At 38.0% G+C, this 14,129-nt stretch overlaps 3 protein-coding genes across 9 annotated transcripts in view; 2 read left to right on the top strand and 1 right to left on the bottom strand.

Moving 5' to 3' along the window:
- Positions 1–673: 673 nt before the first annotated feature.
- LOC127503224 (protein SET) lies at positions 674–4,126 on the top strand. 2 transcript variants are annotated; one of them, XM_051876759.1, is made up of 8 exons: positions 674–994; positions 1,933–1,990; positions 2,075–2,217; positions 2,322–2,425; positions 2,507–2,620; positions 2,725–2,895; positions 2,978–3,116; positions 3,275–4,126. In XM_051876759.1, the coding sequence occupies exons 1-8, from the start codon at positions 922–924 to the stop codon at positions 3,277–3,279; spliced, it is 807 nt and encodes a 268-aa protein (XP_051732719.1). In that variant the 5' UTR covers positions 674–921; the 3' UTR covers positions 3,280–4,126. The 2 variants fall into 2 exon arrangements, with proteins under 2 accessions (XP_051732719.1, XP_051732718.1); XM_051876758.1 differs by having other exon boundaries at positions 675–994; positions 2,978–3,121.
- Positions 4,127–5,436: 1,310 nt separating this feature from the next.
- LOC127503223 (cytoplasmic dynein 2 intermediate chain 2-like) lies at positions 5,437–10,444 on the top strand. Its single transcript, XM_051876756.1, has 9 exons — positions 5,437–5,857; positions 5,968–6,219; positions 7,017–7,126; positions 7,216–7,373; positions 7,807–7,916; positions 7,998–8,165; positions 8,372–8,604; positions 8,713–8,870; positions 10,174–10,444. The coding sequence occupies exons 1-9, from the start codon at positions 5,780–5,782 to the stop codon at positions 10,410–10,412; spliced, it is 1,506 nt and encodes a 501-aa protein (XP_051732716.1). The 5' UTR covers positions 5,437–5,779; the 3' UTR covers positions 10,413–10,444.
- Positions 10,445–10,537: 93 nt separating this feature from the next.
- LOC127503221 (spectrin alpha chain, non-erythrocytic 1) overlaps positions 10,538–14,129 on the bottom strand; it is a 35,760-nt gene continuing 32,168 nt past the window's right edge. For all 6 annotated transcript variants that reach the window (XM_051876750.1, XM_051876751.1, XM_051876753.1 and 3 more), the window contains 6 exons: positions 13,993–14,047; positions 11,665–11,861; positions 11,529–11,582; positions 11,307–11,453; positions 11,080–11,227; positions 10,538–10,996 (listed from right to left, as the gene is read on the bottom strand). In XM_051876750.1, coding sequence (XP_051732710.1) covers positions 10,871–10,996; positions 11,080–11,227; positions 11,307–11,453; positions 11,529–11,582; positions 11,665–11,861; positions 13,993–14,047 — 727 coding nt within the window. In that variant the 3' untranslated portion in view covers positions 10,538–10,870. The remainder of the gene's footprint in view (positions 10,997–11,079; positions 11,228–11,306; positions 11,454–11,528; positions 11,583–11,664; positions 11,862–13,992; positions 14,048–14,129) is intronic.

Below are 14,129 nucleotides of genomic sequence, written 5' to 3'. Positions count from 1 at the left end.
TAAAGAGACAGGACAACAAAGCTATAGCTAACACATGCAGGACTCAACTCTATTGCTAGAAAGCTTGTCTAATCTTAGTCTTGTCACTCAGCAGTATGACGGGACAAGTTTATTTAGTAATTTTTTAAAAAGAAATTAATACTTTTATTCAGCAAAGATGCATTAAATTGATCAAAGACAGAAAATGCATCTATAATGTTGTTAAAGGTTTCTGTTTCATATAAATACGGTTCTTTTGAGCTTTCTATTCATCAAAGAATTCTGGGAAAAAATGTATCACGGTTTCCACAAAAATATTAAGAAGCAAAACTGTTTTCAACATTTATAATAATAATGTTTCTTGAGCACCAAATCAGTATATAAGAATGATTTCTGTAGGATCGACACTGAAGACTGGAGTAATGATGCTGAAAATTCAACTTTGCCATTATAGAAATAAATTACATTTTAAAATATATTAAAATAGAAAACTGTTGTTTTATATTGTGATAATATTTAACAATATTACTGTTTTACTGTATTTTTGATCAAATAAATGCAGCCTGTCAAAGACAATGAAACAAACCTTACCAACATCAAAATATACTTATTCTAAGAATTGTTATATTATATTATATTCTCAGGAGGAGGCGTGGCTCTTTATTCTCCTAAAGCGCGTTCTCGGGACTGCCAGAGGGGGCGCGCATGCGAGCACAGTGGCGAGTGTCAGAAAAGAGGAGGTGCGTGGTGTGATACGCATCTCTCATTTGAGTGTGTTGTATGTGTGGAGGGGAAGCGCAACACACGTTGTGATATTCGCACTTCTAAACTGAGCTAGAACCAACTTTATTTCCCCTTCTTTCGCTTTCCTCGAGCGGAGGAGGACGTTCCGGAGTTTTTGTTTCAGCAGTAAGAAGGCAAATCCTCGGCTGTGGGGGAATAATGTCGGCGTCGGCGGCGAAAGTGAGCCGAAAGGAGCAGAACTCGAATCACGACGGAGCGGACGAGACCTCGGGTAAAGTAATGGCGGCCTCCTGCGCACCGCCATTTTCAGTAACTTACACCTCTTGCGTTTAAAGCACGAATATCAGTTTTAACTATTCGCTGAGCATTTATTTTAATCTTTAAGTAAAGCCTGAGCCTGTGACCGTTTATTCGAGCAGAAGTCCATTTTTGCAGGGTAATTTCAGCAAAAGGCTGTCGCGCGCACCGGAGGCCATGATGTTTCCTCGCGCGGCGGCTTTATTGTGCCACGCGCGACGAACATTGCGTTCGAGCGGCATTTAGTTTATCAAAACACACATTTCCTTATTCTTTTCACTTATGTCCTCAGGTGAGTCGTTTTAAACCCACAGTGACTCGAAAATAATTAGTGCGCTGTATTGAGCCCATGTTGTGTGCTAATAGGCTAACTGGTTATTGTGTCTCCCCCGCCATCACGAGCCATTCCCACATGTGTCACAAAACCATGCTGCCACTCCATCACACATCACAGTAGACTTGTTTTAATGACGCTCAAGTAGGTCGAAATGACTTTCTGATACTTTAAATGCACGGCAGTAATGTGTAATTCATTAGGAGAACGGTAAATGTGGCCCAGCGCGTGGCCTCCTCCTTTTAAACCTCGCGGCCTTGCGCAGCTGCTGCTGAAACTGTACCGGATTGAGCTGGTCGTCCGGTCTTACACATCGCTTTCACTTTAACCTTTCTATTGTGGTTTTGAATCGGATCAGATTAGCTTAAAATAATGCTGCTTTTTGTTCTGTTATGATATACGCAATGCGTCGTGTTTACATGGTTCCTTTATATATAGTACTTTGTGTGTAATAACAAAAGTCATGTTTTTAAAAGTCATGTTTTTATGTTAGTTTATATAAGGATTGCATACGCGTGCAGTTTTATCCTACTACATTTTATAACGCGTGAATAAATCGTTATTTTATTGCATTTCAGAAAAAGAGCAACAGGAGGCAATTGAACACATTGATGAAGTACAGAATGAAATCGACAGGTGAGTTTGCCAGTGCCTCTGAAGTATCATTTGTAAGTGCACATTTGATGCATTTGTTTTATATTGCTTTTGTTGCTTTCACAGATTGAATGAGCAGGCGAGTGAGGAAATTTTAAAAGTAGAGCAGAAGTACAATAAGCTACGTCAGCCATTCTTCCAGAAGAGATCAGAACTCATAGCCAAAATTCCAAACTTCTGGGTCACAACATTTGTCAACCATCCACAAGGTAAGAAACTGAAACCCTTCCTCTGTTATTAAATATGAGTGACTTCTGTGCTTTTGCTGGTTTGTTTATATATTCACTTGTAATATATTGTTTTTCACTAATAGTCTCAGCCTTGCTCGGTGAGGAGGATGAAGAAGCACTTCATTACCTGACCAGAGTGGAGGTCACAGAGTTTGAGGACATCAAATCAGGTTACAGAATAGATTTTGTAAGTAACCCTTTTCGCCTGGTCCAGTGTAAAAGTAATGTCTGACAAAATCAAATGTCTGACCTGTAATTTTATGTGCAGTACTTTGATGAAAATCCATACTTTGAAAACAAAGTCCTCTCAAAAGAGTTCCATTTGAATGAGAGTGGTGACCCATCTTCAAAATCCACTGAAATCAAATGGAAGGCTGGAAAGGTGGGTTAACTTTTTATTTTTTGTTTAAATCAATTTTTTGGGTCAGTTTTGAAGTAATGCTGTTCCGTTTTTGGGTGTCTATTAACTGATTATGTATGATGCAGGACCTGACGAAGCGTACTGGACAGACACAGAACAAGGCAGGGAAGAAACGGCAACATGAAGAGCCAGAGAGCTTCTTCACCTGGTTTACTGATCACTCTGACGCAGGGGCTGATGAACTCGGGGAGGTCATTAAAGATGACATCTGGCCCAACCCCCTGCAGTACTACCTGGTATGAAATATAATTGTGAAACGCTGAAACACTTGCTGTATTGAGAGTCAGAACTTTTATTTAACTTTTTGTATCTGCTCAGGTCCCTGATATGGATGATGAAGAGGGTGAGGGTGAAGAGGATGATGATGAGGAAGAGGAGGAGGGTTTGGAGGACATTGATGAAGAGGGGGATGAGGATGAAGGAGAGGAAGATGAAGAGGAGGACGATGGAGAAGATGGTGAGGTGAGAGTTTATTCAAAGTTTTGAAAGTTTATTCAAAATAATTGATTTTAAAGTATATCTGTATTGTATAAACTTCAGAAACTGCCACAGTTAGAACATAAATTTTAATGTTTTTTTTTTTTTTTTTTTTCTTCTTTGACCTCTCTTTTTCAGGATGATGGGGAGGATGACTAAAGGCTGATAAGGACATATTCCATCACTTGTACCTGTTATTTCCTTTTTGAAGTCATCCTCCAACCATGGGAGCAAAAAAAAGCTTTTTTATTTTTTTTTATTTTTATTTTGTGCTCCATGTTCTGTTCTACTGAAGCCTCTCCTGTCCTGACCATGTCTAAACCCAGTTAATTCCCTGGACATACAATACCTGCATTGGAAAACTAGTGGCATCTCGTTGCTGAAGCCTCTTGCGTCATCTTTAATTACAACCATCTCCAAAGACAAATACAAAATATTAACAATCTGCACGTCATCCTCTGTAGACTAAACCGAAGTAAATAGCAGTTTATATATTAAGTATATAAATGAATTTTTTTTTTTTTCTGTGAATGGTTGTGAATTGAAGTAATAAGCCATGGTGCAGTGATCTAATCATAGCGTACATACCTAGCCACTTTTTTCTTTTTCTTCTTTTTTGTATATTTTCTTTAATGCAGAGGTGGGCCCCAAAGAGTTGACACTGTTTTTCCTATGTGATATATTGGACAAAAGGAAAGCACCAGCTAGCTCCTGTCACCTCTTGTAAATGATTTTGGGGTCAATATCAGGGTATGGCAGTTATTATTGTTGACAGTTCAGTGGGGTCGGGTGGGGCAAGCGGGCATTTGACACATCAACATTTGGGTTTATGTTGATTGACTTTTCATTGTAATGTTTTACAGACACCCATGAGGTTTGAAACATTTTTAATAAAAACAAAACACAAAAAAACTTCCTCTTGTAATTTTGAGCTTGGCTAATTAAAGGATTATTTAAATGAGATAATAAAGCCTGTAGAATCTTAAAGAACTCTACAACTTGTCTTTTCTCCATCTGTTTTCTTTATTGGAGATATACAGATGAACACATTTGAGTACAATGTTTTTATATAGTTTTGTTTGATGTTTTGGGACATCTTTGAAAGTTTTATATGTAACCGTTTTTAGTGTACTGTTGAATGGTATTTCTTCAAAGACTTGACAGTAGGGCTAATGTTGCTAGAAAGTCATTCATACAATTTAGTTCCTATTCTTTTTTTACATGGCACATTTATAATGTTACCTTTTAACTGCTTGTAGCTCTAAATTGCTTTGGGCCTAAAACTCAAGATTTTACGCAAGTCATTTTCATTTATTAGACAGATTGATTATACAGAGCGGTTTATTAAACTCATTACATTTTCATGAATGGTATGTGAAAGCAAATTTATGCCTATGTATTACATTTATCTACATTTTTGTGTGGTTAATTGTTTATAGTTGATCAATCATAATTCTATTTTGTGTGTAGAGTTATTGTCCACCTCATTATGTATTGACACCACACAGTGAATAGAACAGCCATTCAGCAAAAAATTAAATGTTACTTTGTGTATTCATGAAAGTATGAAATTATTTTATGTAATGTTTTTGACTGTTATGCACATCCTATAGGTATAACAATTTTCATGTTGTTTTACGATTTTGTAACTTGAGTGCATTCAGTTAAAACTTTTAGAAGATAAAAATATCCATGAACATTATCCAAAATTATGAGAAAAATCTACGATTTAAATGTTATTTATTTGAATAACTTTAATCACCATATATCACAATTCAGTGTCTTGTCCACCCTCATGTATTAATGTTTTTATACATAAATCCTAGTTTAATAATATAAACAAAGATGTGTTTGTTGTCAATGAACTGATACAGAAGTGGTGTGTCTACTCAAAAATATCTAGTTCTACTAATCGCAGTTTTATCTTAAAGTAAACATAAATCACATGATTAATGCAAAAAGAAAGAAAAAAAGTTTTTATTAGACGTCTGAGGCTATTATTCATTACAGGGTTTGTGCCAGTCATTTTTTTTTAAATATATATTTTTTAAACCAATAGAATTTATTACGAACTAACACAGCAGTCATCGACATGTTCACGTCCTTTTTGAAACAAAAATACTTACTCAACTAGGTTTCTTTTTTGAAAATGTTCAAAGCCCAAAAGGCACCGAATTGTACGAACGACCCAGTACAAAGGGCCTTTAATAATATCAAAATGAAAGTGCGGAAAATAGTTTGACCAATCAGAAGCTAACACCAGTGACGTCCGGTGGACAGCCAACCATTGATTGGCTTAGGGTATCCATGGCAGCGCAGTCACGGATGTCACATCCAGGATAATCATGGAGGAAAAGAACTCCGCTGTGCAGTAGCAAAATACAATAAAATATCGTTCAAAATTAGCGATGCTGCTGTTTTTCCCATCACAGAAGCAGATTTTGATTCGTCGAACATAAACAGTCCCTTAAATATGATGAAAAACCAGAAAATCGTTTGCTTGATATACAAATATTCGCTAGCTCCCTGCTAACTCTGACGTCTAATTGAGACTAAGCACTTTGTAGATATATAAATACACATTTTTTGTCTTGAGGTAAAGATAAAAAATAGTTTATTCTCGCTTGCTGGCAAAGTTTGAACATGTTTACGGATGAAACGCTTGACTTAATTGGTGCTGAATCGACATGGAGAAAGTCACATCAGCAAACACAAGAATCAGTAAGTTAACAGGTTTGCTTACCTTCTATAACCAGAATATTCATGCGCTTGATGAAATATCAGTCCTTTTTGTGTGATGTATCTATCGTGTTTGTTTTATACCTGTCCAGAGAAGCTGTCAAACTCGTCCAGTTCACACAGCAGAGGCTGAAACACAAGCCAAAGATGTGTTGGAAAACAGCACCCAGACACAAGACCAGATCAGCCAAACACTCTCCCTAGATCGAGACATTTCTGACTTTCCTGGTTTGGTGGACTTCTTGCATAGAGTAGAAGATGTGGTTATCAGAGAGCTAGTGAAAAACTCCAAGAGTCACGCTTTTGATGGGTTTGAAGTGAACTGGGAGGATCAGAATGAGTCGGTGAGAGCCTTGAATGCAAAATAGCATTAATAATGGATTAAAAAGTATTAGATAGTAAATTATGGAAGCTTGTTTCCACCACAGAATCAAAAATAAAAAAGGTAATTGCAACTTTTTATCCCACAATATTGACTTTTTTTTTCTTAGTTGCAATTGCAAGTTTATAGCTCACAATTCTGACTTTTTCCCCTCACAATTCTTAGTTTATATCGTACAATTCTGAGAAAAAAGTGAGATAAAAATTTGCAATTGCGAGTTATAAAGTCCGAATTGCAAGACATAAATTTGTAATTCTGAGAAATAAGTCCGAATTGAGTCATGAACCCCATAAAAAAGAGATTAAAAGTCAAAATGACCTGTTTTATTTTTTTTATGGAAGCTTGTTTCCGCCACTTAATAAAAAAAAAAAGGCAATTCTGACTTTTTTTCTCGCAACTCGCAATTTTTATAAACTTGCAGTTCTGACTTTTGACACACAATTGCGAGTTATAAAGTCAGAATTGTGAGAAAAAGTCAGAATTGCAGTTCAAAAATGGCTAAAGTCAAATCTTGCAATTCTGACATCATAACTCGCATATAATCTTAATTATAAGATAATTAATAATTGTTTATCTCACAATTCTGAATTTTTTTCTCAGAATTGCGAGATAAAAAGCCGCAATTATATTAAATTTTTTTTAATTAATTGGCGGAAACAAGCTTACATGATTTTTGGAAACAAGCTTCCATAATAAATAGTATTAATAATTGGTTTAATTATATTACAGTTTATGTCTTCCTGGTGATTTCTTGCACAGGTGTCCTGCATGTACCGCCTTCAGCATGCTGATGCTCAGGAAAGGGGTCTGCAAGTCACCAGTGTGTCCTGGAACTGCACTGGCTCGGTCATAGCCTGTGGATTTGGCCGGTAACAGTCCTTTCACCAAACGAACACATAAAACCACCTCACCTGCAGTGTTAATTAAAGCAGTTTTAATGATGTATTTCTGGGGTTAGTGTGGATGATGGTGATTGGAGCAATGAGAAGGCTTACGTGTGCACGTGGAACCTAGACCGGCAGAACTTGAACTCAAAGCGGCCGGATGTGATCATCGATGTGGCCACTCCCATCATGTGTCTGTGCTTCCATCCTGTGAGACCGTCTGTAGTTGCTGGTATGGGCACACATTTAAAAAAATAATGCTTTTAAGATTAAGATCCCTTAAAGTGTTAATCTATGGAGCCCTTAAAGGGATCTTTACAAAAATAAAAAAATTTACAGACTTTCACATGCAAAAGAAACTATTGTGTGCGCACAGGAATTTTTTTCATGTTAAATTTTGAGCAAATAGATTTTTATTAATTCACGCGCATCTATACTCTCATTTTCTGTATAGTAAAATAGCAGTGACGCACAAAGGAAATAGGTTATTGAATACATAAACCCGGAAATTGTAACGTGTGAGTAATGTTTTCTTGTAATAACGCAAAAAGTTTCTTGTCCTAAGTGTAAAAACGTAAAGCCACTCCCTCAGTTATTAGGGACAAATACCTTTTAATGGCTCATTTCATCAAGATAATTTCCATTCCTCTTTATTGTGGCATTAGGGGGGCTGTACAGTGGAGAGGTGGTGGTCTGGGACACAAGCCGATCACAGGACCTCATTTTGGCTCATACAGGAATGTCTGCAGATACCCACCGTGAACCAGTTTATCAGGTATAGAAACGTTTATGACTGAGGCATGAAGAATAAGCATTCAGTGATATATAAAAGCACAGTATTTCTGTGTGTAAACAGGTAAACTGGGTCCCAGCAGCTCGCCGAGGTGAGTTTGTTCTACTGAGCGCCGGTTCAGGAGGAAGGGTTCTGTTGTGGACTATTGATGGAGCTGAAGCCAAACTCACCTTGAGTTCTGGATATGCCCTTGTCCCACAGCAAATGCCTCAGAGTGGGGCAGCAAGCAAGGTGGGAGTCATAATATGGTCTTGGCAAACTGATTCAGTATATATGAATATATGAATCCTAGCTAAATCATAAAAGATGCAGATCTTCATGCAGATTTTTAAAAAATAATGTAATATAATTGTTTGATTTTAGGATGAAATATGACCTTGACATATTTCTGTACAATTCACCCTAATAATGCAATACTTTTGTTTCTCTCCCTGAAGACCAGAGGTAGCACCACTATAGGAGTAACCTCTGTTGCACTTTCCCCATGGGACCTGGACACATTCTTGGTGGGCTCAGAAGGAGGCCTTGTGCTCAAATGCTCCTTCAGCAGTGAGACGGTAGCAGCAGTGCCATCTGATTGTGAGAGTGTGACACTGCGTGCCCCGATGCAATTCTCTTTCTCACCACGAGGGGGCCCTATACACTCAGTCCACTTCTCACCCTTCCACAGGTGAGCTTTGTGCTATTTTCCTGTATTGTATGCTTTCTACGTTGTGTAATATCTACTTGAAGGCTATTTGGCAGTAATTGTAACATCTCTTGGTGTTTCTGACATTAGGAATCTGTTTGTAAGTGTCGGGACAGATGGTTTAGCTCATCTGCACAGCGTGCTCCAGCCCCGCCCCCTGCTGTCTCTACGGGTGTCCGATTCATATGTGTTTTGGGTGAGGTGGTCACCGACACGCCCTCTAGTCTTTGCTGCAGTCACAGGACAAGGTGAGATGTATGTAATACTCCCATACACACACGCGCGTGTATACGTGGGACATTGACAAACAAGGCTTCAAAAAAGGTGCTTTTTAAAAACCTTTTTCAAAACTGATATAATGCATATATGCAAAGAATTCTTTTTTTCAGTCATCTTTTGATTGTTTTTATGTCAGGCGGTATAACCAAATACACTATATTGCCAAAAGTTTTGGGACGCCTGCCTTTACGTGCACATGAACTTTAATGACATCCCATTCTTAATCCGTAGGGTTTAATATGGAGTTGGCCCACCCTTTGCAGCTATAACAGCTTCAACTCTTCTGGGAAGGCTTTTCACAAGGTTTAGGAGTGTGCTTATGGGAATTTTTGACCATTCTTCTAGAAGCACATTTGTGAGGTCAGGCAGTGATGTTGGCGAGAAGGCCTCGCTCGCAGTCTCTCCTCTAATTTAGCCCAAAGGTGTTCTATCGGGTTGAGGTCAGGACTCTGTGCAGGCCAGTCAAGTTCCTCCACACAAAACTCGCTCATCCATGTCTTTATGGACCTTGCTTTGTGCACTGGTGTGCAGTCATGTTGGAACAGAAAGCGGCCATCCCCAAACTGTTCCCACAAATTTGGGAGCATGAAATTGTCCAAAATGTCTTGGTATGCTGAAGCATTAAGAGTTCCTTTCACTGGAACTAAAGGGCCAAGCCCAACCCCTGAAAAAAAAAAACATTCCATGAAGCTCTACGCACTGTTCTTGAGCTAATCTGAAGGCCACACAAAGTTTGGAGGTCTGTAGCTATTGATTTGCAGTTGTGCCACCCTGACATTTGAGAATATACAAATTGCTGGACAAAAGTTTTTCAGTTATCTTAACAGCTTTAAAACTACTTATATTTATAATATTTTGTGTATATGAAAGGATTCGAACCTAAAATGATGCCATAGTATTTAGTTTTTTTTTTAAATTATTATTATTAATACAACATATAGTTTCCTCATCTGTTCATTTGTTTGGACAATTGCACCACCTGACATTTTGGGGGTTCAAGATAACAAAACATAAAATATGCATTATTTAAATGTACTAAAAATGAATAGATTTTATAGAATAAAGTGATATGTCATGAATTTATCAAATTATTTAAAAAGGAAATAACGCACTTGGATGCAAAAATATGCACGTCATGTCATTGACCCTATACATATTTGTAATAACACATTTCTCTTTTGCAATTTGTTTTAGTGAAATGAAAGCATGGTCTTGAATTATTGTTTATATAACAAAAATGTTTAATTTCAAATTTAATTTGAACTCTGGCAGGTTTGGTCCAAATGTTTGATTTGGGTAGAAGGTCTTTAAGGCCAACCGCCACAATTGACCAGAACACAGGAGGTCAGCCAGCTTATTGCTTGGAGTTCAACCCCAAACACACAAGTCTGATGGCAGTGGGCAATGCAGATGCTAGCGTCAACATCTGGCAGCTTAGTGCGGAGTTAACAGAACAAGGTGCAAAGGAGATGGCAATACTGGAACAGCTGGCCAATGAGGTGACGGACTGAGACCGCTCAAGAATTCTTTTTTTTTTTTTTTTTCTTAAAACACATGTATTGTAACTAAATAAATGCATTTCATGTTGAAACATGTATTTATGCTTCTACTCCAAATAAAAACACACAGACAACGCTTTCCAGTTATAACCAGTAGCGTTTATTTAAGCACACTGCAGTCTTGTGGGTGATGTTACAGCATATCCTCTCTATAGGTTTGTTAAACAAAGCAAAGCACTTAACAGCTAAAACAATCACAATAAAATGCAGACAGATCCACTACACTATACTCAGTGAAGCATGAGGAAGTGTCAGATAAATATGCAGGGTTAAGAGTGATAGCAAGATACAGATATTGCTATACTGGATGCTATAGAGAATTTTCATTTCAGATCCATGCAGTTTGGCCTTGTGTTGTGAGGGGGGAAAACGCATCCCGATTGGTCACTGGCAGGCAGGGGGGCGGGGAATCAGTTGACGAAAAGCGAGCGGGTGAATTCCACAAAGTCGAATGCTGACGGGATCTCGCGGCCCTTGCTGTCCAGGTAGGGCTTCATATGGGAAATGCAGTAGTCTGCCTGTTCCTTCGTCAGGTTCTGTAAACACATAAAAGGTCATTAAGATCATCTTTCTAACACCAAACGTGAAACAGGCCAAACTTTTGGTACTGATTTTGTACCTGGTAGAGTTCTTCCTTGGTGACGTAAGGTTTGTTCTCGGCGCTGAGAGCACGGAAAGCGCTCTCGATCTCCTCGCTTGATTTCACATTTTCTGTTTCTCGGCTGATCATAAAGGCCATGTACTCCTGCAAGGACACGTTTCCATCCCTGAATAAAACAAAACTGATGTTAGCTCATCAACAGAAACAACACAGTATTTAGCACATCCATAGAAGATGTTTCTCACCTGTTCGGATCCACTATGTCCAGGATGGACTCAAACTCCGGGTCTGGTTCTCCTTCTTCAACCATGGGCAGGTCGTAGCCCAAAGACCGCAGGCAAGACTTAAACTCCTGATGGTTTAGACGTCCAGATTTTTCTTTGTCGAAGTGCCTGAGAAACAAAGACTTGCATTACATTTTCAAGAACACTAAAGTTTAGCATTGTAATGTTTTTTATTAAACTCACTTGAACATCATGCTGAACTCCTTTAAGGCCTCCTCTGTTACTCCTGTAGTGTTTCTAGAAGAGATTTGCGAGAACAAGTCAGTCAAAGTAAATTGATCCAATCGCACTGTTCATCAAGTTAGGGGTGAGGTGTCACCTGGCTTGGATCTGTTGTTCCAGGTTGTGTTGCATCCTCATGCCCAGCTGGTCGAGTTGGTCCCACTGTTGGGCCAGGCCCACGGTGCTGTGTTCTGTGTATTTGTTGTCCAGGATCAGCGCCTCCTCCATGGCTGCTCCCAGATCCTCGATTTTCTTCAGCTGACTGCGCATGGCACGAATCTCCTGGTGCTTGCGCTGCAGAGAAACCCAGAGGGAAAAGACATTTAGAGCAGAGCATTTTATAGTTCAGTGTGTCCATTTATTTGTTACTCAGGTTTGAGGCTTATGCAAGCATTTTAATGTCCTCTTTTCTGCATAATGAAGTGTTCACACATTTTATGGAATATTACATTTCTATGATTTTTCTATTACTCCTATTTGTGATGGATGAATAGGGATATTTGGAAACCATTTTATATAAATAGGACACACACAGAGTAACTTCTAGCTGAAGAAAAAAAATGATACAGGTTATAGACATTTTTTTTCAGGACTGTTAAAACCCTGAATATTGAAATATACACATTTACTTATGGACTATCAGATAAATAACTTTTTTAACAAACAATTTTATCAAAGACTGCACTCACAAAAAGCTCTTGCAGATGAAATCATTTAGAAACAAATATAACTAGTTTTTTTTTTTAATTCACTATGGAAATTTCCACAACTTAAAAGGTTAGTTAATCCAAAAATGAAAATTTCTGTCATTTATTACTCATCCTCATGTCGTTCCACACCCGTAAGACTTTCGTTCATTTTTTTAGAACACAAATTAAGATATTTTTGATGAAATACCAAAAGAGCTCTGACTCCTCCATAGAAAGCAATTTAATTACCACTTTCAAGGTCCAGAAAGGTAGCAAAGACATTGTTAAAATAGTCCATGTGACTACAGTGGTTCAACCTTAATGTTACGACACAATGAGAATACTTTTTGTGCACAAAAAAACAAACAAAAATAATGTCTTTATTCAACAATTTCTTCTCTTCCCTGTCATTCTCCTATGCTGTTGACATTGTAAACACAGTGCAGCACTTCCTGGTTCTACGTCTGAACGGTGGCTCAGTATTTGCCGACGCTGTTCACATGAGCAGCACAATGCATGCGTGTGATGCTGATGCAGAAGCCGGCCAATAACTAGCCAGCATTCTGACATAAATTGCTGTCTATGGAGGGGTCAAAGAGCTCTTGGATTTCATCAAAAATATCTTAATTTGTGTTTCGAAGATGAATGAAGGTCTTACGTGTGTGGAATGACATGAGGGTGAGTAATTAATGACAGAAACGTAATTTTTGGGTGAACTAACCCTTTAAGATTTTATCAGTTTGCATGACTTTTTACATGACCTGGGGCCTCATTTATAAAATGTTGCGCAGAAACAGTCCTAAATTTGATCTTACGATCATTTCTCAGATGTGCGTACGTGCGATTCATAGAATGAATGTACACACAGAAAACAAGCATACGCCTCTTTCAGATGTGAAATCTATAAATCGCAAATGATCTTGAACTTGCGCGCAGCTGAATGGTTTCAGTTCTCCGTGTTGTAAACGACACCTAATTAATGTCATTTACATATAAAAGATCACCAATCACCGTCCAAATTCTTTAATTTAGAATGGTGAGCTGCAAGAATAGGTTAAATTTCCAAAAACCTGCAGCAATCTGACAAGGAAAAGCGCAAAATACGTCTGCTCAGACCCTGACGTGGCGCTAAGCACTTTTCCACGTCAAAGACTGTTTTCATAAATATGAGCGTTGGTGTGGATTCACGCTTTATAAATGAAGCCCCAGGACTGGTTCACAATTGTGTACATGAAACACTTCCAAAAAAAGAAAAAAAGAAAAAAAAGAACAAAAAAAAAAAGTTCATCACTACCAAAAGAATGTATTCACTAGATTTTCTTAAAGAAATTACTATTTTATTCAGCAAGGATGCACTAAATTGATCAAAAGAGACATTTATACTGTTTTTTTTTTTTAATAAATACAAAAATATTAAGCAGCACAACTGTTTTCAACACTGATAAGAAGAAAATGTTTCTTGAGCAGCAAATCAGCATATTAGAATGATTTCTAAAGGATCATGTGACACTGAAGACTGCCAAAAATTCAGCTTTGGTTTTTACTGTATTTTTGATCAAATAAATGCAACCTTGGTGAGCATTAAACACTGGAAAAAAAAAAAAAAAAAAAATCTTACCAACCCAAAACATTTGAACAGTAGTGAGCATGATTTAATACACTAATAACTGATTCATTTTGTGTTATTCAAAACTGATCAGCTTCACCATTTATCCATTCACTTGTCCCAAACTCACCTTAGTGGCCTCTAGCTGCGACTCTAGCGTTCCGGATTCTTCCACCATGCAGGACCTGCCCAGCCACACACAAAGCGATGAAACCAGCAGCAGGGGTCCGAGAGCACATGACGCATCCACCCAAAAACATCTCACTC

This window comes from Ctenopharyngodon idella, chromosome 21 (genome assembly GCF_019924925.1).
Source record: "Ctenopharyngodon idella isolate HZGC_01 chromosome 21, HZGC01, whole genome shotgun sequence".
Lineage (NCBI taxonomy): Eukaryota > Metazoa > Chordata > Actinopteri > Cypriniformes > Xenocyprididae > Ctenopharyngodon > Ctenopharyngodon idella.
The sequence above is the reverse complement of the archived record's forward strand: the minus strand, read 5'-3'. Positions and strand labels throughout refer to the sequence as shown.

Coding starts and splice junctions, on each gene's coding strand:
- LOC127503223 (XM_051876756.1), top strand. CDS start 5,780: ATGTTTACGGATGAAACGCTTGACTTAATTGGTGCTGAATCGACATGG. Junction 8,605..8,712: donor CACTTCTCACCCTTCCACAG/GTGAGCTTTGTG, acceptor TTCTGACATTAG/GAATCTGTTTGTAAGTGTCG. Junction 8,871..10,173: donor TGCTGCAGTCACAGGACAAG/GTGAGATGTATG, acceptor GAACTCTGGCAG/GTTTGGTCCAAATGTTTGAT.
- LOC127503224 (XM_051876758.1), top strand. CDS start 922: ATGTCGGCGTCGGCGGCGAAAGTGAGCCGAAAGGAGCAGAACTCGAAT. Junction 995..1,932: donor CGGAGCGGACGAGACCTCGG/GTAAAGTAATGG, acceptor ATTGCATTTCAG/AAAAAGAGCAACAGGAGGCA. Junction 1,991..2,074: donor GTACAGAATGAAATCGACAG/GTGAGTTTGCCA, acceptor TTGCTTTCACAG/ATTGAATGAGCAGGCGAGTG.